We start from the raw sequence: 24545 nt of genomic DNA on the forward strand, positions 1-24545 counted from the left end.
CAGCACAGGCAGTGCAGGAGATCAGGAGTGTGAGGCCAGGGCAGGAGGATCAGGAGTGTGAGGCCAGTGTGGGGCAGGAGATCAGGAGTGTGAGGTCAGGGCAGGAGATCAGGAGTGTGAGGCCAGTGTGGGGCAGAAGAATCAGGAGTGTGAGGCCAGTGTGGGGCAGGAGGATCAGGAGTGTGAGGCCAGTGTGGGGAAGGAGGATCAGGAGTGTGAGGCCAGTGTGGGGCAGGAGGATCAGGAGTGTGAGGCCAATGTGGGGCAGAAGATCAGGAGTGTGAGGCCAGTGTGAGTACACAGCAAGGCACTGTCAGAGAGAGGGAGGAAGGGCAGGAGAAGAAGAAAATATGCTATAGAAAATTGTATTTTTTATTCTGACAATTTGGAGGGACTTCCCCTTTTAGATCCTGGATTTTTTTTTTTTTTTTAATAATAGTGCCTTGTTTTAAGGTCTCCAACATTCAAAACTCTGGATAAAACAAGTTATTTATAGACTCTCCCTGTGTTTTCCTTTTTCTTGGAGCCAGGGCTCTGGGTATGCTGGGTCAGCACTCTGTAACTGAGCTGCATCTCCATTGCTTTTGTACTTTTTATTAAGTCAGAGCCTCACCAAGATGCCAGGGGTTGGCCTTGAACTTGTGATCTTATTGCTCCTGTCTCCTGAATTCCGTACCAACTTTTTAAAGCAATGATGTTCTTATGGTATGCTTATGTCAAATGCTTGTCAAACTTGACTTTATCTTCAGACACCATCCTGGGGGAGTGGCTTGCTTTTTTTTTTTTTTGGTCTTTAAGTCCTCTCAATCAGACCACTGGGTGAGGTGTTTCAAGGAGGTGAGGCCTTTGCTGACTTGAGATCAGAGCGGCCCACACAGAAGACAGGTCACACAGAAGACAGGCCTGTCTGGCGCTTGGATGGACCTCATTGGAACCACCTGCTTGTTGGGCCCTCCCCCAGCCCAAGGTTCACCTCAGACATCTTGAGTTCCAGCCCACAGCTCCAGAGTCAGTCTGACCATCGCTTAGTTGTAATTTCAGATTCAGAAAACGAAATGTGTGGTTTTCAATGGTTTCTAGTGATTTCTCTTAGTTTAATGGTTCTGCTGGTCTATAATGGTGTGGATTTGGTTTGGTTTTGCTCTGTCTGTGGTGCTGGAGATGGAATCCAGAGTCCCCTGCACGCAAACAAGTGTGTCACCACCTAGCGACGCCCAGGCCCTTGTGCACAGCTAGTTTTGAGTGTGGCTGGGGGTACCACCCTAGATCCTTCTCATGTATTGGCTCCATGTTCCATACTTTCATTTGAACATCTGAATCAGAATTTAGAGCATGTTTAGGGCCTAGTGGCTTAGGGAAGAGTATGCAGTGTTGGGACCAGTATGTTCTGGTGATCAAGCCAGGTCCTCCACTTGCCTCACCTGTGGACACTGGCTCAACACTTGGGTGACTTTTTTTTATTCAAACTTGACATTTAGGAGACTCATGTCCTAGGGAACCATGAGGGCATCTACCAGTCATACAGTGTCCTCTAGAACTCAGCTTTTTAACCTGTGGGTTGCAGCCCCACGGGGCACTGGGTAACCAAATGTGGGGGTCATGGAAAAGTTGGCAACAGTGAAGGTGCCTGAATGGACGACCACCAAGAATTAATTAAAAATCAAATTCAACCAAGGTGTTCTGGCCACGCTCGCCAGTGTGTATCACACAGCTTCACCGAAAGCCTTGGCTAGGAACACACAGCAGGAGAGCACTGCAATGTGCATGTCCTCACACTCGGCACCAACCAACACTGCCTGAGACATCTCAGCTCCCATCAGAATCTGCTTTTACGATGCATGCATACGAAGTTTTCCGCTCTTTGAGAGCTGCCCTGGTTTACTTACGGAAAAACCAAGACTTGCATGGCCCTTGTACCATCATTCCTCGGCATAAGGGCAAATATGCGTTTGTGCCACCTTGTGCTTGAATGTTTGATTTTTAAGCGTTGTTTGAGTTGCTGACTTGAATTTCATTACAAAGACTCGTTCAGTGACTTTGGCTTAGGGCTAGGCCAGAACGTCAAACAACTTCTGAAACGGCCTTAAACATACTCCTGCCGTTCTGTACGATGCATTTGTGTGAAGTGGCTCCCCCAGCACTGACAATTATAAAATCAAAATATCGGTCAACTCTGAAAGATGTTGAAAGAGGGTTTATGTCCAGAAATCTCAAGTTTCCAAGCTGAGATTTATTTATTTACAGAATTAAATCAATTATTTACATAGAAAATAAAATCGTTTCTGTAAAGATTATCTTTACAGAAAAGTAAATAAGAGTATTCATCTCATTAGAATGCAAATTTGCTTTTGTTTTAAATAAATGGTAAAGTTATATGTATACCAAATCAGGAGGTAGAGGCAGGAGGACCCCTGTCAGTTTGAGGCCAGCCAAGTCTTCATAGCAAGTTCTAGGCCAGCCAAGGCTACATAGTGAGACCTGGTCTCAAAAACATAAACATTTTCTTTATGATTTACTATTGGTAGATGTCTGCTTTCTTTCCTGTTTTATAGTTCTAGCTACCTGCAGTCATATAAAGGTGACAAGGGATCTGGAGTGGGTGGATTCCAGGAAACCCTGCTCTAGAGCAGTCAGGTGTGGAGAAAGCCAAGCCGCCAGCCTGCTAGTCTCATCCTGAGAAAGGCGAGTTCAGGAAGGTCCCACTGACTTTGCTAAACTCATTGGCTCTTCCTTCCTTGTTGCTTTGTTCAGCAGGAATTTGTGTGTCCATTGTAAACAAAGCCTAGTGTGTGGCCTGAGGAGTCTGATTCTTCCCATCTGCTTGGCAGCCCCACTCCAGAGCTTCGTGGGAGTGGCTCAGCTCCCCCTCACCAAATTCCTGCAGAGGGGCGGGTGTCGGCGTTTTCCATACATGAGGAACCGAGGGCTTAGATTTCCCTGTCCACAGGCATCTCTATGCTGCAGCCTTCAAAGGCCCCAGGAAATAAATGCTGATTACCACACATCACTTTTCAAAGCTCAACCCCAAAGTGATGGCCTTTGTGGCATGCACACTCAGGACAGACTGCCTAACTAGCTGTATCAGTCACCACCTATAGTATGTGCCTCAGTTTCCTGTGCCATACACTGGGGTTCCTATTTCTTGTAGTCTTGAGGGAAATAATCTCTATGACTATTTTGTGAACTATAAACCTCGGTCTGGTGGCCACAACCCACATAAGGATTAATGCACAGTTAATACTAGCATGTTTTAAAATAGTAACACTTCTATGTTCTCGACTCCCAGAATGATGAGTGTATGGGTGATGAGTGTGTTAATTAGATTTAATCACACAACATGTGCATGTATATCAAAATATCACATCTCACCTTGTACATTATTTGAAAATTTAATTGACAATTATTATTTATTTAAAAATACTTCATTGGATTGCATGGCAAATTATTTCCTACTCTGTTTGTTTGTTTGTTTGTTTTGATACAGGATCTCACTATGTAGGTCCTAGCTGTCCTGAAACTTACTATGTAGACCTGACTGACCTCAAACTTACAGAGATCCACCTGCCTCCTGAGTGCTGCAAGATACATGCCATCATACCCACTTTTTCTTTCTCAATCCCTATGTCCAGATGTGTCTGTCCAAGGGCCTCTGAATTCTGCCCCTTCTCTCTCACAGGCTCATCTCATGTGCAATCAGAGTGAACTTACACAAAGATGTCTGCCATGTCCCTCAACGGTACAGTCTTAGGGGACTACCATCATTGATGCAGTCTTGGATCCAGGGGTTCTCTTGGGCCACATGACTGCTTATTTCTGTCCTTTCTGATATGGCACCCTGAGGAATGCAGCCTCTGTTGCGTTCACTCACCTTAGAGAACTGTACCTTGCCTCACTTTGGGAAGGAAGCAGAACTGTTTTTACCATTGGTACTGCTGAGGGATGGATTGCATGCATTCTTGGCAGTTTAGGCCTGCTGGTTCTGTTGGGTGCCCGGACAGCTAGGACATCCTCTGGCTGCATCAGTCACCACCTATAGTATGTGGGTGCCTGATGGAGGACATTCCTGTGGCTGTGCCTTTGTGATACCCCAGTAGGTGGATATGGGCTGAGGATGGCCAGCCAGGGAGTGTTTCCAGACCTAAATCTGAAAGTGCAGCTGGTGGTTCTTGGAATCCTGTCTTGATGGTGATTCCTTCCTGATGCGTTGTGACTAGGATTGTTCTGGCTTACAGACCATCTGGCCTTTGGACAAGACACACAGCATTGAGGGGTCTATCCTTTCTCCCCTAGCCATAAACCTCTCTGTGACCCCTTAGGGCTGCACAATGCATTTCCCAGCGCTCCTTTGTCCCACACAATCGTCTCTATGGGTCGGTTCCTAGGGTCCCTCCTTGCAAAGAGACTCACAGTACCAAGATTTAGGGGAGGCATTTGGAGGACAGCCCTCGCTGAAGGATGACCCCAAAGCAGCAAGGGTTAAGGGAATAATATAAACCTTTGGACAGAGGCTCAGAATAATTTGAGTTCCTAGTGCCCAGCATTAGTTACCCACTCTTTGGTTATATAAAGCCTATGCTTTATAAAACAAATAGTTCTTACATGGTTTTGCAGATAAATGTTTGTGAGTGCAGTGTTTCTCTTATCTGGAGCATTGTTAAGGAGGGAGGTGGACCAAGGAGTTACAGACACACTCCCCCCTTTACCCCCAACCCCCCCAGCCAAAAACAAACAAACAAAAACTCCAATACCCTGTGGGCTCCAGCGTATCCTTGGGGCTGAACACATTGGGTGTTACCCTTTGAAAGGAACACTGGCTTGGCCCAGGCTCTTCCTAGCTACCTTTTTCTGAAGATCAATCCTGTTATCTGAACAAAAGGATTATGGGTAGGGCTGAACTAGTTTTGTGTGCTTTGCAATACCAGCCCTGTGGATTTTGTGTTTCTCAATGAGGGCACAACAAAGGCCAGTCCCATTCAGGAGGGGGACTGGCTTTTTGGTTTAATGGATAAAAACAAATGTCTCTCAGATTTCAAATCACAGTCTTCAAGGCAAAATTTCAGATGACCTGGCCTGTCCATTTATACAGCAAATACATGAAAATTATAGACACAGAAAAAGTTGAAAAAACAAAACAAAACAAAACAAAACTATTTTACCTGCTAAAAACCATGGAGGTATGTCATTAACCACAATGGAATTCAGACCTGAATTGAGACAAATTAAAGTTTATAAGTTTGTTTAGGTCTGAAGAGTTGGTTAGAGGTTAAGAGCACTTGTTGCTGTTGTAGAGGACCCTGGTTCAATTCCCAGCACCACATGGGGGCTCGTAGTTATGAGTCTATAACTCCAGTCCCAAAAGATCTGATGCCCTCTTCTGATCTCCAAGGTAACCAGGCATGCACATGATACACATATATACATGCAGACAAAATACTCATACACATAAAATAAAAGCAAATGTATTTATGTATTTATTAGAGAAGGTCTCCTTGTGTGGCTCAGACTAGCCTCAAAATCATGGTCCTGCCTCTGCCTCTCAAATGCTAGGATAATGGACATGTACCACTAGAACATGCACCACCATGTCAAGATTCCATTTCACTGACCATAAGGTTATTGGTACCTGAGTCAGTTGCCAGGGTACACCTTGTCTGTCTGGGAGACCCTTCTCAGAAGCCTGAGGCCATCTTCTCCTGTACATGTCAGATGCCTTCGTGGGGCCTGGTGGGTGATGGAGAACATGCATTTACCTTCAGCTGTTCTGTGGCTTTGTAACTTCTGAGAGTTGATGCTGGTTATTTTCCTTAAACAGGAAAAAATGAAAGGGGTATGGGATGTGATGGCATATGTCTATAATCCCAGCGCTTGGGAGGATGAGGCTGGCTGATCCTGAACTCAGGATCAGCCCAGGCTAAACAGTGAGAAACAGAGAAAAACCAAAACTCAATGAAACAAAAGAAGAGAGTGTCAGAGTTCATCACAGAAAACAACCAACAACCTTAAAGGAGGCTCAGTAGTTCCAATTTCATTATACAGCACCTTTAAATTGATAAGAGTATAAAACTATACAATCAAGACTGGATTGTACTCAGGTATGAGCCAAAGCTATGCATTTGCAGATCCTGCAGAGGCTGGCGTCCTATGGTGCCCGAGGCTATTGAGCCCCAATACCTCAAGGCAGTGTGTCCTGTCCCAAATACACCAGGTGATGCACAGATCCTATCCCTAACTATGGACTGCACCCCTAGTGCAGAAAGGCCAGCATGCACGTGTGTAACAGGGTGGGGGTGGGGTTGTCACTGTCCTAGCAAAGGTGAATGCCCAGTGAGTGAGTGCCAAAATCAGGAACAACTTTGCAGCCGGGTCAGCTGAGAGGCAAGGCTGGTTGCTCCAGGTCAGGCAGCTGGGGAGTGGCAGAACCAGGGTTCAAATGGGTTTGATCTAGTACTTTTTTATAGCACCTATACCTCATAGCTCAGCATTGCCAATCACTTTGGCTTCATGAGCCCAACTGCCCTGCAAACCTTTATTTGAGAGAGCTGAGTACATTCCAGTACAGAAGTGACGTGCCCTCTTGTGTCGTGACTACCACGGGCTGATCCATTCTTTTCTATAAACAATGCTTTCTTTTCATTTGTCTTTGTTAAAATGAGGGTGAGTAGATATTTCTTCTCCATAGCCAAATTGCAGCCATCTCTTTGTAACACTCCCCGCAGTCAGGAAGGATGCTTTTGACTGTCTGGCAAGCTTGGGGATTAGTCGAATAAGTCACCAGGGACCCACAGAGGACATTTTTCAGGTTACTTTGTTGAGTTTTAAATGCTAATGAGATTTTTAGGGTGTCTGACAGTTTTTCTTCTTTCCTTATGATTTAAAAGATCATCGCTTTGGGGAGCCTGATGTTGAGTGGTGGAGATGAGGGTTTTGTGTTATGTGTAGAGGGAGGGGTGGTCCCTTGGAGAGAGATGCCTGACAGTCTTGATGCCAGGTTTCAGGCAGCCACGCTCGCTCGCTCGCAGTGGGATGACTTCTGATGTTCCTAGCATGAAAGTCAAAATGCCATTCCCCTGCCCTCGTGCTAACCTTTCCCACTTACTCCAGGGAATACCCAAGGCAGGGGGTCTGCTTGGGAATGCTTTGCTGGAGTCTGACTCTAGTACCAATGTCTGTAGCATTTCTGGTGCTGAGGTAAAGGTGCAAGGACTTAGAGGGGTCCCCTGCTTCATCAAGTGACCTGGGGGCCTGAGAACCAGAGTGAAGTACTTGTCAATTCTGGCCCACAGGATTTCTCCTGATCCAGGGTGTCTCTCCATTTGGACCAAGTTTGAAAGCTGGGTGCTGTGTTTGAGATGAGGAAAGCATAGGTTGAAATGATGGAAATGACAGATGCAAATGTGATATTCAAGGCCAAGTGCCACAGTCAATGTCTAAGAGCAAGAAGGGGTCTGTGGGTTTTTTAAAAGGTGTTTTTTTTTTTTTTTTTTTTTTTTTTTTTTTTTGTGTGTGTGTGTGTGTGTGTGTGTGTGTGTGTGTCTCCGTCTGTCTGTCTGTCTGTCTGTCTGTCTGTGTCTGGGAATATGCACATGTGTGCAGGTTGCTCATAGAGGCCTGAGGCATCAGGTCTCTTGGAGCTGGGGTCACAAATGTTGTGGGCCACCTGCTGTGGGTGTTGGAAACCAAACTCAGGACCTCTTATGCAAAGTCAGGAAATGCTCTTAACTGCTGGGGCATCTGCCCCACTCTTTACTGAGACAGGGTCTTGTGTAGCCCAGGCTAGCCTTGAAATCATTACACAGCTAAGGTTGGCCTTGGTCTTCTGATTCTTCACTTGTACTTGTTGAGTGCTGGGACTGCAGGCATGTATCAGCACAGCTGGTTTATGTTGTGCTGGAGGCCGAACCTTGAGCTTCATGCATGCTGGGCAAACATGCTGTGAACTGAGTTACATTTCTGGTTTTTGTTTTTGTTTCTGAGTGCATGTGTGTGTGTGTGTGTGTGTGTGTTGTATATTTGGGGTTTTTTTTGAGACAAGATTATGCTGTGCAGCCCCGCCTTGTAGCAGGCTTTCTTGGACTACCAGCCCCCACATCATGACATGGAATCTTATTATTAATTATGAATGCTTGGCATTAGCTTAGGCCTGTTTATAGCTCGCTTTTTTTTTTTAAACTTAAATTAACCCATTTCTATCCATCTATGTGCTGCCCCAAGGCTCATGTACCTCAGCTGTCCAACCTGCTTTCCTGCTTCCTCCATGTCTGGCTGACCAGCCCCAGCTGGCTGGCTCCCCTTTTCTCTCTGTCCTCCAGCCCTGCCTATCCCTCCTCTGCCTACCTATTGGCCATTCACCTTTTTATTAGACCAATCAGGTGCCTTAAGCAGGTAAGGTGAAACAGCAGCACATCTTTACATAGTTAAACATTCATTCTATTCTACAACACAGCCTGGCCTCAGATTCTCTGTAACCCAGGCAGGCCTTCACTTAGGATTCTCCCGCTTCTGCCTTCTTAGTGCCTGGCTATAGGCCATGCCTGGCAACTGGTTTTGATGGAGCGAGGTCTGCTAACAGCTTTACTTCTCATCCTTCAACTTGGCCATGTGCCCAAGTCCTCAGCCTTGTGTCCTATCCTGCATTCAAATGGCCCTTTCACCATATGTGATCTTGTAATGACACGCTTAGGCCACTTGAGAAACATGAAGTCACCGAGTTATGTGGAGTCTTCACTTGTGATGCGTGATGCACTGTCTTATTCAGCATCAAAGTGTTCTGAGAGTCGGCGTCACCACTGTATTATCCAAAGAGTCTTTGCTAACAGCTGATAAAAGTTTGCAAAGTTCTGGTTTTCTTCTCCTTGGAAAGCTCAGGGTTACTGATGTTAGGCATTGTTCAGTTATTTTCGCTCCTGGCTTGCTATGATCACATTGTGTGAGTGAATGAGTGAGTGAGTGAGTAAGCAAGCAAGCAAGCAAGCAAGCAAGCAAGCAAGCCATCGAGCTCAGGGTGCTAGGCTTGGCAGCAAGCACATTCACTTACTCAGCTATCTCGCTGGCCCCTCACTCATTCTGAGAAGCTGATTACAGAACTCTCTGGTGTGAAGACTTGTCGTTCGTCCACTGGCCGTTCTTCTGAGGGAAAATCAGACTGCCTGAGAGAAGGCTCACAGCTGGACTGCACAGCGTGCTGCTCTGATTCCCTGGGACTTGACATGCTTTGTAACAAGACCCGTGCTTGAGGGTCCATCTTGAGTAGCATGGTATCCTAGGCAGCTTCAAGTTATCTTAGGGGAGCTTTCATTTTGACTGTGAGTAGGCAGCAACCAAGACTCTGAACCCTTGGTGCCACCGCCTTGTGCTGCCTACACGGTGACATAGGAAATGTCAGCAAGGTGTTATTAGGAGAATGTTCTTGACCTTCTATACTCCTCGAGGGGGTGGTGTCTCAGGGAATTTCAGGAGTTAGTAATGCTCTGTGTGTTTAGAATTGCCACGCAGGAGGTTTAGAGATGATGGCGTCCGTGGCCCACTCCTGGGGATGACTTCGCACTGGATGAGCCAGGTGCTTAGGGCACAAGCATGAACAATGCGGTCCCCAGCTTCTAGGTACCCTGGTTGGATGTGGAAGGGGTCCAGCAAATAGGTCTAATGACATGATGAATATAGGGGTTCTGTGGCATTAGTGGGGAGGGTCCCCCAGCTCAGCCTGCTTTTCAGGTATGATGACGAGAGATGTTTTAGGAAGGACATGACCTGAGTTGAACTTGGGAGAGCAGTTTAATTGAGACAGGTAAAGAAGGTGTGTGTGTGTGTGTGTGTGTGTGTGTGTGTGTGTGTGTGTGTGTGTGAAGACTGAAAGACTGGGAAGTAGGAGAGAGTGTACAGCATTTGGAAACTGCCCGCAGTTCAGTCGATGCTGAAGCTGGGGTAGGGTACCAAACTTAAAGCCAGGCAAGAAGCCAAGGGGCATGTGCCGAGCGCTTCCCCTCGGACAGGGGACACTCACTGCAGAAGCTACACTGGCAGCAAGCACATTTACTCACCTAGCTGTACGTTTTCCTGTGTCCTGCCTGGCCTGCGGTCAGGACAGATCTCTCACCCACCGGTCCTGCAGCTGCTCAGACCTAAGTAAGGGTTGCTACTGACTAGCTCTTACACTTAAACTCAGCCCATTTTTGTTAATCTGTATGTCGCCACGTTTTCCGTGGCTTTACCTGTGTGTCATTACATGCTGCTCCATGGACAGCGGGCTGGTGTCTCCTGACTCAGCCTTCCTCTTCCCAGAATTCTCCTTGTCTGCTTATCCCGCCTATACTTCCTGCCTGGCTGCTACCCAATCAGTGTTTTATTAAACCAGTGTACAAAAGCATTATCCCACAGCACTTAGCCATCTCACTGGCCCCTCACTCATTCTGAGAAGCTGATTACAGAACTCTGGTGTTTCTTGTGATCTCTGGTCCACAATCTCCACACTGCCTCTCCAAGTGGCCGGAATTTGAAAGTGGTGCACAAGAAGACTGCATTTTTGTTTTAGGAAGATCATGCTGGCGTGATCAGGAGGCATGGAAAGGGGGACGGGGACTGCTGTGGGGTAAAGCATGGAGGCTGTTGGAGGATCCCAATAAGCAAATGACCAGGGACAAGCCAAGAAGGAGGATGAGAAGATGCAAGAGACAGAGGCAAAGCACTGGATGGTCTATGATGTGCGTGTTTAAAATCAATAGGACTTGGTGGTTGATTTGATGTTAATCATAAGAAATTGGGAATTAGCTAAGGGTGTTCCTAGGTTTTACATTAATGACTGGCTGCACAGGTGGCCATTCATGGGGTGAGGGAGCCCAAGTAGAAACAAGGCAATCTGTTTAACATCATGTCTCATAGACACACACACACACACACACACACACACACACACACACACACCCTTCTCTACAGTAGATTGAGCTCTGAAGCAGAGAAAGCTTTGCTGGAGATCCCAGCATAGATAGTGGATGTGGACCTGCCAGCTGTGGTCACAAGGGATGGGATGGCAGGTCCACAGGCTTAGGAGGAAAGGCCTCCTGAAGAGCTGGGGTCTTCAGAGTCCCTCCTACATACAGAGGAGAACGGAGAAACTGTAAAACTTGTCAGGAAGCCTTTGGAGATGGTTTGGAGGTGCAGACACAGCTGTATGGTGTGTATTTTTGGTCCTGAGTTAACTCAATCTTTAGGTCTGTACAGGTTGGTAAAATGGTGGGGGTTTTCAGTGGTTTTCCCAGGAGGATGGCTGAGAGGAAAGCGTCTTTCTTTGTCTTCATGGTTCTCAGAAATCTTACCTTTCTGTCTTATGCTAATGAACACGCTGGTATTCTAATGTGTTATGGTTTCTGTGATATTGGATGGCTAGGATAGGAGGAATAATGGTAGAGCCACTGTCTTCCACAAGAGGCTCCAGTGAGACCGGAAGAGAAGAACTGAAGTCCTTCATTCCCATTGTAGGACTGCAGCTGGTTTGGGGGTCAGGAGTGTCTGCTGGGTGGGTGCCTGCACCCAGGGACCCACTTCTATCTGGTAAGCCCCACCTCCTAAAGATCCCACACAGCCCAATAGTTCTGTGCTCCTGGCTGGTGACCAAGTGTTCAAACACTTGAGTGTGTGAGGAATGCTTCAGGCTCACACAGTAGCAGTCTGTCTCTAAACGGTTTCATTTAAACCTTTTTTAGTTCTGCCTGGACACCCTCTTGTTGTATTATGATTTTTTTTTTTTTTATGGAGCAAGGGGTAACACAGTTCTTTGTTTTGTCAGTGCACTCTAGCTTCATCATTCCCCGTGATGAGCTTTGTGGCATGTGGAAAAGCTTGTAATTAGTGCCAGCATGCCCTAAGAAACCCTCACTCCATATACTGCAGGGTGGAGGAGAGCCAGGATCGCATGCATTGCCCAGCACATGGCAGCTTGCAGAGCGAGGACTGTCACAGATGACGAGGAGGACTCTGGACCTCTCTGCTTCACGGTTTGACTGTCTAGTTGGTTGCTGAACCTTCGCTGGTGCTGTACACACTCACCTGTCCATATGGGCAAAACACTTGCCGAATTTGCAGAGGGGTCTTTCCCTACCAGCCTGATGGACTTTCTCTGAGGAAACTTGTTCCTAACCACAACCCACACACCTTCACCTCAGATAAGGATCTGGGGCAGTTCAGAATGGAAGCTGTGTTCTTGCTTTGATTGACCTCCATGAAGGGTTATTTCAAGCGTTGTATCTGAGCCATCGGTGTGCAGTGAACTGGAGTGGATGGATTACAGGAGTTGGGAAGTGTGAAAGGAGGCAGCTGTGAGCTGGCAAGAAACAGCGAGGCTGAGGCATGTTTCAGCCTCTGTTAACAAGTCGGCCTGCTTTCCAGCCAGGGACCATCGGCTTCAGGTGCTGCTACGTGGTAGCATTGGGAGGTTAAGGCAGGGGCTGGGGACTAAGTGATCTGGTTGTTGCAACAGGATTTCCCACATTAATTTTCATATCCTTGCTCATTTTACTCAGTATGTGTGCATGCATGCCTGTGTGCATGCGCATGTTTATGTATGTGGAGGCCAGAGATTGGTGTGAATCTCTTCCTCAATAGCTAACCACTCCTTCCTTCCTTCCTTCCTTCCTTCCTTCCTTCCTTCCTCCCTCCCTCCCTCCCTCCCTCCCTCCCTTCCTTTTCTTCCTCTCTCTCTCTCTCTCTCTCTCTCTCCCTCTCTCTCCCTCTCTCTCTCTGTCTTTCTTTTGAGACAGGGTCTCTAATTGGTTGACTGAGGGCTTGCTGACTTGGCTAGACTAGCTGGCCTGTAAGCCCTGGGGATCTTCCTGCCTCTCCAGTGATGGGATTACAGCTATGTGCTTCCCCTTGGGTTTTATGTGGGTGCTGGGATTGAACTCAGGACCTTTACAGCGGGTACTTTGCCCACTGAGCCACCTCCCCAGCTCTTAGAGCTTTATGAGTGTGTCACAGCAGTCCTGTAGAAGAGACTTAGCCATCATTCTTTACACCCAGATGAGCTGTGAGTCCAACATTGCCTGGCTCATTCAGGGTGATGGTACTCCAGACCTTCCGACTCCAGAACTTTCCCTGTGTATGGCCCTAGGTCTCCTGTCTTGTTCAACTGTAGGATTCTACACTGTAAGGATTCGACAAGAAATGAAGACATGGAATAGGGGCAGACCTAAAAACCCTCAAGGCGGGTATCTGAAAGTGCATTCCCATATGCTCACACGCAGGCTTTGCAATGCTTCTGTGGCTAACCACAAGCTGTTCACAGTAAGAGGATGTGTGGTTAGATGGCTGGAATCCTCCCCCAGCGGGGGCAGGGAGGCCAGAAGGCAGGTCCAAGCCTCGAAGCTGCCACACCGTCTGCAGTAGAATAAGGAGTGATCGACACACAGACGACCTTGTGTGCAGAAATGAGAAATCTGGCTGCTCATTTTTGAACAAAGGCATTTTACAGCTTGAGAGTCTGTCTGGTGGGAGCAATTGTGAGGAGGAACTCCAGCGCCTAAGTGGAGGACACACTTCCTCTGCCTCAGTCTCCTTGGGTCTGCCCCCTTCCAGGGCTGTTCTTTTTCTTTTTTCCTTTATGTTTCCACCTTGACTCTGTCCAGATGGTGGGTTTGAACATTAACTGCAGAAACTGTGTATGAGAACATAGACATACACCCACGTGGGTGCACAAGCATGCGTGTGTTCTCTGGTAACTGATGAATGGACACTTGACATTCAGTTACCTGAACAATAGCAATAATCATATTTGTAAGGTATGTTAATGCTTTTTTATTTATTTATGTATTTATTTATTTGTTGATACAGAGTCTCACTGTGTAGCTCTGGCTGTCTCGGTGCTCACTATGTAGACCAAGCTGGTCTGGAACTCAGGGACCAGACTGCCTCTGCCTCCCAAGTGCTGAGATTAAACAAAATAAAACACACACACACACACACACACACACACACACACACACACACACAGAGAGAGAGAGAGAGAGAGAGAGAGAGAGAGAGAGAGACAGACACAGAGACACAGAGACACAGAGAGAGACACACAGAGAGACACAGAGAGAGAGAGAGAGAGAGAGAGAGAGAGAGAGAGAGAGAGAATATTAACATGCCTTACAAATCTTACAAATATTTCTCTACCTGCCTCCCATTCCTTAATCTCTGTCTCTCTCATTTTCTGGCCCACCCTGTAAAATCCCTCTTGGCTAGGGCATCCAGAGCCAATTCGTGTGGCTTACGTGCTTGTCTGTTTTGAAATGCTCCTTGTTTTTCTCTTTACGGTCAGAAGTGTCCCACAGAAAAGGTGGCTGAGCAATCCCAGCTCTCTTGCTCAGGTGAAGAGGAGCTGAGGAGCCAAGTGGGGTAGATCCTTAATCCAGAGCGCCCACTTTCCCCTGCATGAGCGAGTGCATGAATGCATGTGTGTTTTCTCCTGTTTTTTATTTTTTATTTTTTATTTTTATCTCCATGTCTTTGGTCCCCACTTTAGGCTGCTGAGGCCTCTCTAGCCATTTTCTCTTCCAGCACCCCTTTCTTGGCCCACTCTGCCTCACCAGACATACTGGCTGTCACCAGTCCAATCCATCTGTGTTTTCTGGATCTGTGCTGCCATGGGGGGGGGGAGGTGACAAGTGTGGGTTCCAGCAGCTTCTGTAGAGCCTTGCCTCCCAGAAGCAGACTAAGGTCCCCTTTCTGTCTAGTTGAGACCTTTAGTCCTGCTACACCCTTGGGTGACAACGTAGGCCTGGGGAGGCTGGTTTATAATACACAACTAACTTTGTTTTATGGTAATTTAATCTTTTTTTCCTCTGTAAAACCACTGTTTAAGGACTCCGGTGTCAGCGGAGAAGCTGGTCTTCCTATGCTTGTGCCGGTTCCTGGCCACAGAGAGGGCCACCTCCTGCATGGACAGTGTCAACCTTGTTCTGGTCACATGGCAGCTATAGCTCTACCTGGGGCTCAGAATGGGATGCCTTCTGCTGAGCATGGTACAGCAAGAGGGCTGGGAGATTGGCATTCTGGGTCCTGGGTTAGACCTTGCAAGGGACTGGATGCAATGCACCTTCTTCTGGGAACTTGAACCTTTACGATGAACAAAATTTGATTAAGACACCCCACAGCTCCAACCTGACTATTGCGTTCTTTGTAGAACATAAATGCCCCAGCATGTGTGGACTGACTGTGGGGTCCGTGAGTTCTGGGGGCGTGTTGTGTCCTTTGATCCTGTTACACAGGTGAGTCATGTGCCATGGAGTGCTGAGCCCACTCTAGGTCTGTGGTGAAGATCAGGGAAGAAAACAATCCATGGTACTTGTTGGTGGAATGAACAGTGGACGTTGTGATGGGTTCATGTGCTGAAGAAACAAAAAATGGTAGCTGCAGGGCCGAGGCCCCCAGCTTTCCAATCGCTAAGCCAAGTCCTTACTCGGCTACAAGAGAGCCCCACGTAGCCATTTGACAGGGTATCACTGGTACCCCCTACTCACACAGGGGTCGGGCACTGTTCCAGGATGTGTGCTCTGGTTGTCTTAGGCTAACAGCCACACAGACATGGTTTGCTGCTCAAGTTTATATTAAGCAAGGTGAATTCTCACATCTGCAAGATGGCCTTGGCATGGAGCTGAATAGTAGAGGCAGCTGACCACCCTCTATTGGCCGGCCAGCTCTCCCACTGAAAGTGTGCCTACATGCACAGACTCTTTGGCAAGATTAATTGTGTGGTGTATGCATATCTCAGGGAGGCTGGCACTCATCCCTGATCCTCAATTCCATAGAACTGAGAATCAGATCTCCCAGAGGGCTAACTCATGGGAGAGTCTAAACCTCCTCAGTTGCTGATGGCTCCTGAGTAGGAACACTGTTGCTCCTGGTCCACCATGAGTGGATGCTTTCTTTGTTGAGTCTAGTGACACCATAATGTGTAATGGTAGGAACTATCCCATGTGGGCTCTGGAGACTGTACTCTGTCATTTCCACAGAGAGTCCATCATGACCTTGTATAACACCTGAAGACAAGGGAGCATCCTCTGCAGGTGTCTGGAACCCCACCTGGCAGTGTCCTCCGCTCCTGTGTGTCCCCTGCCATCTCTAGTCTGTCACCTTGGCTGTGATCTTCTGTGATGTCTCCTTGACCTAGGGCCACCACCAGGTGCCACCTGTGTTCCTCCTGTTCCAGAAGCTGAAGCCACATGCTGAAATAGCTGTAGTCTCTTTGATCCACCATCTCTCAGAAGTCACTGTCCCTTGCTGTCTGACACACTTGGTTTCTTCCTGTCAGCTCTTTGAGCTCAGATGACAAGGCCAGTCCCCAGTGATCCCATTATGGCTCAAAGCAGAAGTCGATGATACTTTAGAAACAGTAGTTTTGTGATATTAAAAAAGGACGAAGTGTTTTCTGTAACAATGATCATGGACAGGATAATGGATAGAAGTAAAACTAAGTTCAAAGGGTCCTTTTTGTTTAGTTTTTAAAATAATTTATTTTTATTTTATGTGCATTGGTTTTTGCCTGCATGTATGTCTGTGTGAGGGTGCTCAATCCCCTAGAACTTGAGTTATAGACAGTTGTGAGCTACCATGTGGATGGTGCTGGGAATTGAACCTGGGTCCTCTGGAAGAGTGCTCTTAACCTCTGAGCCCTCTCTCCAGTACTTTTTTTTTTTTTTTTAAAGACAGGGTCTCACTATGTCACCCTGGCTGTCCTTCGTTACTGTGTAGACCAGGCTGGTTTCAAACTCACAGAGATCTATCTGCCTGCCTCTGCCTCCCCTGGGACTAAAGACATGTGCCTGGCTTCAATGGTCCATTGTTTGACAGTGACCTGAGACCGAGATTCTGTAAGAAGTACTTAGATTTCTTGTTTTTAAAGGTATTCTGCCAGCCAAGCCTGCGCAGCAGCATCCTGTGAGGCGCCACCATTGCCTGGATGCTTTAGGAAGCCTTATGTTAGGCAGCCAGTGAGCTGTGGATGGATTTTCAACTATTTAAACTGCTTTTCTGATTTCATCTCAGCAGTTATGAGACAGGCTTTCATAGGCAAGGGCATATCATCTGAACCAATCACAACTATTAGGTTAAGAAGACAGTTTCATAGGTAACATAATACTTCAAATAGAAAATAGCGGGAGGGAGAGGCAGGTGGATCTCTGTGAGTTCAAGGCCAGCCTGTTCTACATAGGGAGTGTCAGACCAGCCAGGGCTACATGATGAGAAACTGTCCCAAAATATAAAGTCAAAACCAAAAAAATAAAACACACAAAAACTCTTGAGAGACAAGATCTTGCCATGTTGTCCGGGCTGGGCTCAAATGCCGGGCTCAAGCAATCCTTCTGGCTGAAAGGTTTTGAAACCATGGTACCTAGTTTTAAGACCTTAAATTGACCTTTTCGGATCCTTTCTGTTAAATGGTCTGAACAAATGTGAGGACAAGTGTAAGAGCGAGCATGTGTAGCAATCTCCTCAGACCAAGCCCCCAGGCTTTTCCAAATCCTAGCCCTGTCTTCTCTGTCTCTGCTGCTCGCTTCTTCTCCAATCATGATTTTGTCTTCCCTCGTGGTGGGATGCAGTGTAACTGTCGAGGAGGTGTGTGTTTAAAGAGCTTTAATCTTCCTCCCTGACTCTCTCATCCCAATTGCTTTAGAGCAGTGGTTCTCCCCCCCCCCCCATGCTGTGCGACCCTTTAATACAGTTCCTTATGTGGTGGTGACCCCCAGTCAGAAAATTACTTTTGTTGCTACTTCATAATTGTAATTTTGCTACTGTTTCTAATTGTAATGTAACTATCTGATATGCAATTCCCCCCAAGGGGGCCACGCCCCACAGGTTGAGATCCCCTGGCTCAGAGTCTGGCTGTGCCCTTGTGCGCTCCCCGCCCCGCTCCGTCCCCCAGCAGCTCTAGCACACTGCAGTTGGCTTCCAAACAAATCAGATGCTGCAGCCTCAGGAGAACTTTTCTACCTTGATCACAAGTTAGGCAAAAGGACATGAGAAAGGAGCTGGTAAATTTATCAAGCTGTTTCATTGCAGCTGTGTGGACGACGCCCTCAGTTTCCCTCTTTGGTTTTCAGTGGTGTGAATGCATCAAAACTTAAGTCACTGTTTTTGAAACCCTGTCCTTCCCTCACCTGCATTTGGACCTTGCTTTCTCCCCCCCCCCCCCCCCCCATCGCTACTTTTGTGAGCCTGTCTGGAGTCAGCGGGGTTCCTCTGGGTCTGAGGGGAGGGAGGCTGGGCAGGGGTGGACTTACTCTCAGTGCTGCATGGGGGTGTCTGTGTCATGCCAACCACTCCGTCTTGAGGCTGTCACTGTGCTGAGAGCGGGAATGATGTCTTTGGTCTGGGTGATCTCACCAGCTAATCACTGCAGTTTGCAGATTTACTTCTGGCATCGAAACTTGTCGCCAGTGCTGCTGAAGGTCAGGCTTTGCTTTTTGTTGAGATGAAAATTCCAAGTATAAAAGGCTCCGAAATCCAAAGCTTTTAGAGCATCAACACAATGCATTTTAGATTTCAGATATTTGCCGTGCGCGCACTTGGTAAAAACACAAGCCTGAAAAACTTCAAAACTAGAAGCACTCCTGGTCCAAACTATACTACCACTGTGTGAGTATTTCCAGGCCATTAGTGTGTTAATATTAGATGTTAGGTGCACATTAACATTCATTCTCATGAGAACACCAGAGGCAGGAGAATTGGACCAGGAGTGGTCAAGTTACCTTCCCGGGGTCACATAGTTAATGATTAAGACCAGGAATCCTACTGGGCATGCTTCTGTGCCCGGCCAGTGCTCTCTCTATTGCTTCTTATTCCCTCTACAACTCCAGGACTCTCTCCACACACACCTAGGTAACACTCAGCAGCCTGTCTCAGGACCATCAGCACAATGCTAGGGTGTTTAAATGCATGCCCTTGAGACTATTTGCTCTGGACCAAAGCCTGCAGAGAAGTCACCTGCTCAGGCCTCTGTGGCTAAGTGCCTCACCACTGTGGGCACAGTGCCAGTGCTCTGGGGTGTGGCTACTGTCTGGAGCCCGTCACTCTACAGTGGAGGAGACTTCCTCAGTGGCCCAGTTACACCCCATGCTGGGTAAACAGAGCCCAGGCCACCCAAGTAAGCAGGTGACCCATCTAGTGGGTTCCCGTTTCAAATGGAAGTCTTAAAAACCCGAGGTGGCCTGGGGATGTAGCGCAGTTGGTAGAGTGTTTGCCCAGCATTCACGAGGCCCCAAGTTTGATCCTCAGCAGTGCATAAATCGTATGTGATGACCACATCTGTAGTCCAAGCACTTGGGAGGCAGGAGGAGCAGAGGTGTTTACAGTCATGCTTGGCTACACAGCAAGTTCAAGGCCAGCCTAGGCTGCATAAGACCCTCTCTCAAAGACAGACAAGCACCAACACCCCACTACCCAAGGAATGAAAGTGTAGAGTAAGCTTGTTTTTTAACAACACCCCTGTAGCATGAATCTTAAAGAGTCTTATTAATGAAATCAAGCCTGGAGCAAGTTATTGAGGTGAATACTGGAAGATCAGAGAAGCAGAACAAGTCACAGCTACCTCACCTTGCTGGTTCCTCAGCTGATCCTGTTTTCTCAGACTGGAAGCTTCTGAGTCCTCATCCAAATGGATCTCAGCTGAACTGTTGCTCCAAAGCCTAAAAGCTTAACCAGCTCTAGTTCCTGATCCTCATGCCTTATATACCTTTCTGCTCGCTGCCATCATTTCCTGGGATTAAAGGATTGAGTCACCACCATGCCTGGCTGTTTCCAGTGTGGCTTTAAACTCACAGAGATCCGGATGGATCTCTGCCTCCCAAGTGATAGGATTAAAGGTGTGAGTGCCACCATTTTCTGGCCTCTATATCTAGTAGCTGTTCTATTCTCTGACCCCAGATAAGTTTATTAGGGTGCACATATTTTGGGGAACACAGTATCACCACATACCCCCTCTAACATTACAAGAAAAATGATTACAGAATGTGAAAACTTCCAAGTCACTAGGACATAAAGGTTTACAAATCCTTTTTAAAAAGATTTATTTTATGTATGAATACCTACATGATATTTGTGCATCATTGTGTATCAGTGCCTACAGAGGCCGGAAGAGGGTGTCAGATCCCCTGGAACTGGAGTTACAGGTGGCTATGAACCCCCCTGTGGGTGTCAGGAACTGAACTCAGGATCTCTGCAAGAGCAGCCAGTGATCTTCACCACTGAGCCATCTCTTCAGCTTCTTGTTACGGGCTCCATTTTAATGACTTTCCTGGACAAATTGCTCAGGAGGTATCAGATCTGAAACTACTTTAAAACAGATTGCTTGGGCTGGTTTGATCTGATTCCTTGTACAACACAGTCTTCTTTAACAGGAGTGAGAGAAGACATTCTTCTTCGGAGCTGTGGAATTCGGCGGCATGTTCAGCTGTTGGCAATGGTCTGTGAAGGTCAGAGCAGGCTCTGCTGTTGTTCTCTGTCTCATCCTTTCCCCATCTGTAGTGAGGGGAAGACATTGGACTCGAGTGCTGCCAGGCGGTCTCCCCACACTCTTGAGAGCCATTGCCTGCAAAAATGGAGGCAAGTAAAGCGTCACAGCTGAGCAGGATCCGAAAAGCGCAGAGATTAGCTCACAAGGCAAACCTCAGCAAGGTTCCAAAGCAGAGAATCTCCTTAGAAGATGAGACACTTCAGTTTTTCTTTGTGTCCAAAGGCAGACTTTGAGGTGTTTTTCTGGTCAAACAGTCAATTATACCTTTTCCTATACAGATTTGGTGATATGATTGAAAGTCTGATTTATGTGGTTTTTTTTTGTTGTTGTTGTTCAAGTCTTACCTGTCCATCTGTCTGTCTTCCCATCCACCCACCTACTGAGGACACATTGGTGCTGTTTTCAATCATGGATTTAGACCATCAGCAGCAAGCCAGTTCTGTCTTACTGTGTGTGTGTATATACATGATTGACTGTACAGATTTGGACCATACAGGCTCCTGTACTGTGCCAGTTCAGACCCCCATTCACAAGTTTGTGTGTCTTCTCTAAAAGCAGCTGTGTATATGAACAACCCAGAAATGTCATAGCGGATCTTTCTGTGTCAGCGTTCCATGACTATACCAGAAGACTGGAGATAATGAACTTAAGGGGAAGATGAGATTTATTCGGCTCGGCGTTTTGAAACTTCTCGTCCATGCTTGGTTGGCCCTGTTGGCTTGGGCTTGTGATGAGGCCAGAGTGTGCAGTGGGGCAGAATCACTCATGCGTTAGCTTGTACAGATATATTCTAAGTGAAGCAGGTACAGAACACTACTGTTACAACAGCCATCTGAGGTAGATGCTGATGTCATCCCTATTTTTCTGGTGAAGAAATTGGGGTACCTAGAGATGAGTGTCTTTGCACATGGTTGGTTGGATAGTGAGCTTGGGTGGTTTAACTTGAGTCTGTGCTCTTTGTAATAGAAGGCTCCACCTCTTCCACTAGATTTGCTGATACGTGGGGGTAACTATTCTATCTTCCTTATGGTTGCCTCCCCTTGCATTGTGACATGGCTCTTTGTCTCTCAAATTTTAACCGCTTTATATGATGCTATTTTTTATTCATTTATTTTCATCCTGTCTTTGTATCTAAAGTATGTCTGTTGGACCAATGAGATGGGTCAGCAGGACCTACATGGTAGGAGAGACTAGATCCCAGCTCTTTCTCTTTCTTTCTCTCTCTCTCTCTCTCTCTCTCTCTCTCTCTCACACACACACACACACACACACACACACACACACACACACACACACAAATAATAATGTTTTTTAGGCTCTAAAGGGAGCTTTAGTTTAGGGTTTAGCTTTGGGTTTCTGTCGCTATGATAAAACACCATGCACAAGGTAACTTATGAAAGGAAGAGTTTAATCGAGCTAATGAGCTAACGGTTCCAGAAGCTTAGAGTCTACAGTGGTGGAGTGTAGGCATGGCAGCTGGTAGCTGGAGCAGCTATTGAGAGCTCACATCTTGATCTACAGGAAAGAGAGCACACTGGGAATAGCACTAAGCTTTTGAAACCTCAAACCCCACCCGTAGTGACACATGTCCAACATGGCCATACCTCCTAATTCTTCCCAAACAGTCCACCAACTAGGGACCAAGTATTCAAACATCTGAGCGTACGGAGGCCATTCTCGTTCACACCACTGCGGGGAAGGTGGTGTGGTAGGAATGAAGTCAGAGAGGAGGAAGATTCTAAAAATGAGGAGAGGTGAGGAAGGTCATTCAGAGCCCTGTGCAGTGGCCAGGAGTTGGGACCTGTGACTCTGATGACCATGGCTGTTACATAAAGGTTTGCTTACCAGACAGATTTGACCACTCGATGCTCTGTCCTTCAAAGAGTGGAGCTACATTTCCCAAACCTGTGCTAATTCGGGAGTGGAGCTCTGCATCCGAGGCTCTGAGGCCTGTGTCTGAATTTTATGGAGCTATCCTATCAGTGCTGACATTCCCACCTTGGTTAGGGTACATTTCCATCTACATAACTTAGGACCATGTGGCCATGGTTTGGGCGTGGATCTAAGAAATGCGAGATGGATTGAGACAGACCCCTTTTGGTTTCAAGAGGCTGAGTGACTACAGGCTTTGCAGATGGATGGGCAATGTGGTCCTCCGTCCACAAACTACCTGTTATCCAGCACTGTAAGCAGAGGGGATTCCACAATGTCAAGAACTTGAAGTCAACTGTCTGATATCATTCAAGTCACTGAGGTTCTCTGATACACGGAACAAGTAAACACATTGGCTGGCATGGAGAAAAACAGAATGCCAGTTTAGACCTCAGTTTAAACGTGGCAAGCATGTGGAGAGTAAGATGCCAGTAGTAGAACAAAGATTAGAAGTCCTGTAAAGAAAACTGTCTCAAGTGATTTTGCCAACAAGCTGTTATCTTAGATCAGTAGGTTGTATCGCGTTCAGACAGTGTCCTGGCGTATGTACAGATCTGATTGTCACAGGCTGTATTTCACTCACCGGGCACTTCTCTTTGGTTTAGATGACAGCGCATCTGCTGCCAGCAGCATGGAGGTATCGGACCGAATCGCCTCTCTGGAGCAACGAGTCCAGATGCAGGAGGATGATATTCAGCTGCTCAAGTCAGCGCTGGCTGACGTGGTTCGGAGGCTGAACATCACAGAGGAGCAGCAAGCTGTGCTTAACAGAAAAGGACCTACCAAAGGTGGGTGTGGGGCAGCATCCCTAGCAGGGTGGGCCCATGTTGTGCAGCATCCACAGCAGCATTAAAGATCCGCACTCTTGCATGGACCCTTCACTCCAAAATGGACCCCAAATCAAAATGTCCTTAGCCCCGACTCAGTGACCTAATCTCACCAAGCGTGACAGTATTTGTTGGTGTGTTGTTGGTGAGTTGTCCTGATGCTGAAGTGCACATTTGTAGACGATCCTTAAATTCTCTTTGAGTCAAGGAAGAGACCATCTGGATGGACCATTGAGAACAGTTCAGGTTGCTTGGGACAGTGAGAGCTGACAGAGAATGCTTCAGCTCCTACTAGGGGTTCCATCTGGTGTGTTCACTGGCATGTCTCATCTCCTCCTGTGTCCTCAGCTTACTCCAAAGCACAACAAACAGCTACCCATGTGGTGCATGGCTGCCCCTCGGCCAGTCTGGGTGTAGACTTGGGAGACTCCCTTTAGAAAGCCAAGTCCAAGAGGCATCTAGGTGGCCTGTCCACTCAGCTTCTTTCAGGAGGTGCCATTGGCAGCTTTTGAGACTCCTCTGCTAACCATGGGGACGCAGCCTGTAACAGGGGTCTATACCAGTGGGCTTCTGGCCAATTCAAGCCATTATTTCATGCCTCTCCCAGGAAATGGCATACAAAAGCAGTGATTATGTTAAGTACCATTGTAGTGACCGTGCCTTCAAATTTCAGAATCAAAAGATGTCATAAAGCCCTTGACCACATGACGAATTTTTCTTTGGGCCACCAGCCCATAAAAAATGACAAGGAAACTTATTATTAATTATGAAAGTGTGGCCTTAGCTTAGGCTTGTCCCACTAGCTCTTATAACTTAAATTAACCCATTTCTATTCATCTATGTGTTGCCATGTGACTCATGGCTTTTACCTTTCCTCCTGCACATCTTGGTCCCTCTCTGTCCGGCTGGTGACTCCATATTCTTCTTTCCTAAGTCCTCTGTCCCCAAAAGTCCTGCCTAACCTCTTCCTGCCTAGCTAATGGCATTTAGCTCTTTATTAAACCAATCACAGTGACACATCTTCACACAGTGTAAAGGAATATCCTGCAACATGCATACATATTAGTGTCCTGATGTTTACATCTGAGTGCAGGGGCTCACCTTGTGCCAGAGTTGATTTTCTGTGTAACTGCCCTATCCAGGCTATTGAGTTTCCTCTGGTCAAAACACACTGAGGTTGTAGCATGTCAATGTCCCTTTGAAAGTGCCTTTCTTGGCTGAGCATGGTGGTGCTCACCTTTAATCTCAGCACCCAGGAAGCTGAGGCAGGTGGATCTCTGTATTCCAAGACAGGCAGGATTACA

At 47.0% G+C, this 24545-nt stretch overlaps 1 protein-coding gene across 8 annotated transcripts in view; it reads left to right on the forward strand.

Annotated features, from left to right (window-relative positions):
- The window catches only part of Eml1 (EMAP like 1), a 163219-nt gene that overhangs the window by 68066 nt on the left and 70608 nt on the right, over nt 1-24545 (forward strand). For 7 of the 8 annotated variants that reach the window (XM_036205667.1, XM_036205665.1, XM_036205671.1 and 4 more), the window contains one exon: nt 23020-23202. In XM_036205667.1, coding sequence (XP_036061560.1) covers nt 23020-23202 — 183 coding nt within the window. Of the gene's footprint in view, nt 1-6698; nt 6800-23019; nt 23203-24545 lie in introns of those variants that run through there. The other variant, XM_036205668.1, reaches the window with a different exon arrangement.

Source organism: Onychomys torridus, chromosome 14, assembly GCF_903995425.1.
Source record: "Onychomys torridus chromosome 14, mOncTor1.1, whole genome shotgun sequence".
In the NCBI taxonomy this organism is placed as follows: Eukaryota; Metazoa; Chordata; class Mammalia; order Rodentia; family Cricetidae; genus Onychomys; species Onychomys torridus.